Source organism: Cicer arietinum, chromosome 3 (assembly GCF_000331145.2).
Source record: "Cicer arietinum cultivar CDC Frontier isolate Library 1 chromosome 3, Cicar.CDCFrontier_v2.0, whole genome shotgun sequence".
NCBI lineage: Eukaryota > Viridiplantae > Streptophyta > Magnoliopsida > Fabales > Fabaceae > Cicer > Cicer arietinum.
In genome coordinates, this window is record NC_021162.2 from 76,502,283 (window position 1) to 76,502,541 (window position 259).

Genomic DNA, 259 nt, shown 5'->3' on the forward strand with positions numbered 1-259 from the left:
TTGGGGTAATTATAAATAAACTGAAATTAATAATAATTAATAAATGTAATACACACTTCAATTGTTTTGTCAATTCCTCAGCGAGCAAGTTATGAAAAAAATAAAATAAAATTGCAACGAACAAAACCCAGGAGGACATTGTATTATCTACTTGAAGAACTCCATAACCCAAAAAGTACGAACATAGCATTCATATCTAATACCGCAAAATCCAGCTCCAGTTGCCAAATCCATAAATTCTTGCTCAGTTCGCTCTTTC

At 31.7% G+C, this 259-nt stretch overlaps 1 protein-coding gene across 1 annotated transcript in view; it reads right to left on the minus strand.

The window, feature by feature from the left end:
- LOC101499972 (cathecol O-methyltransferase 1-like) overlaps nt 1-259 on the minus strand; it is a 4,327-nt gene continuing 4,068 nt past the window's right edge. Inside the window, exon 5 of the mRNA XM_073366185.1 lies at nt 1-253. Coding sequence (XP_073222286.1) covers nt 148-253 — 106 coding nt within the window. The 3' untranslated portion in view covers nt 1-147. The remainder of the gene's footprint in view (nt 254-259) is intronic.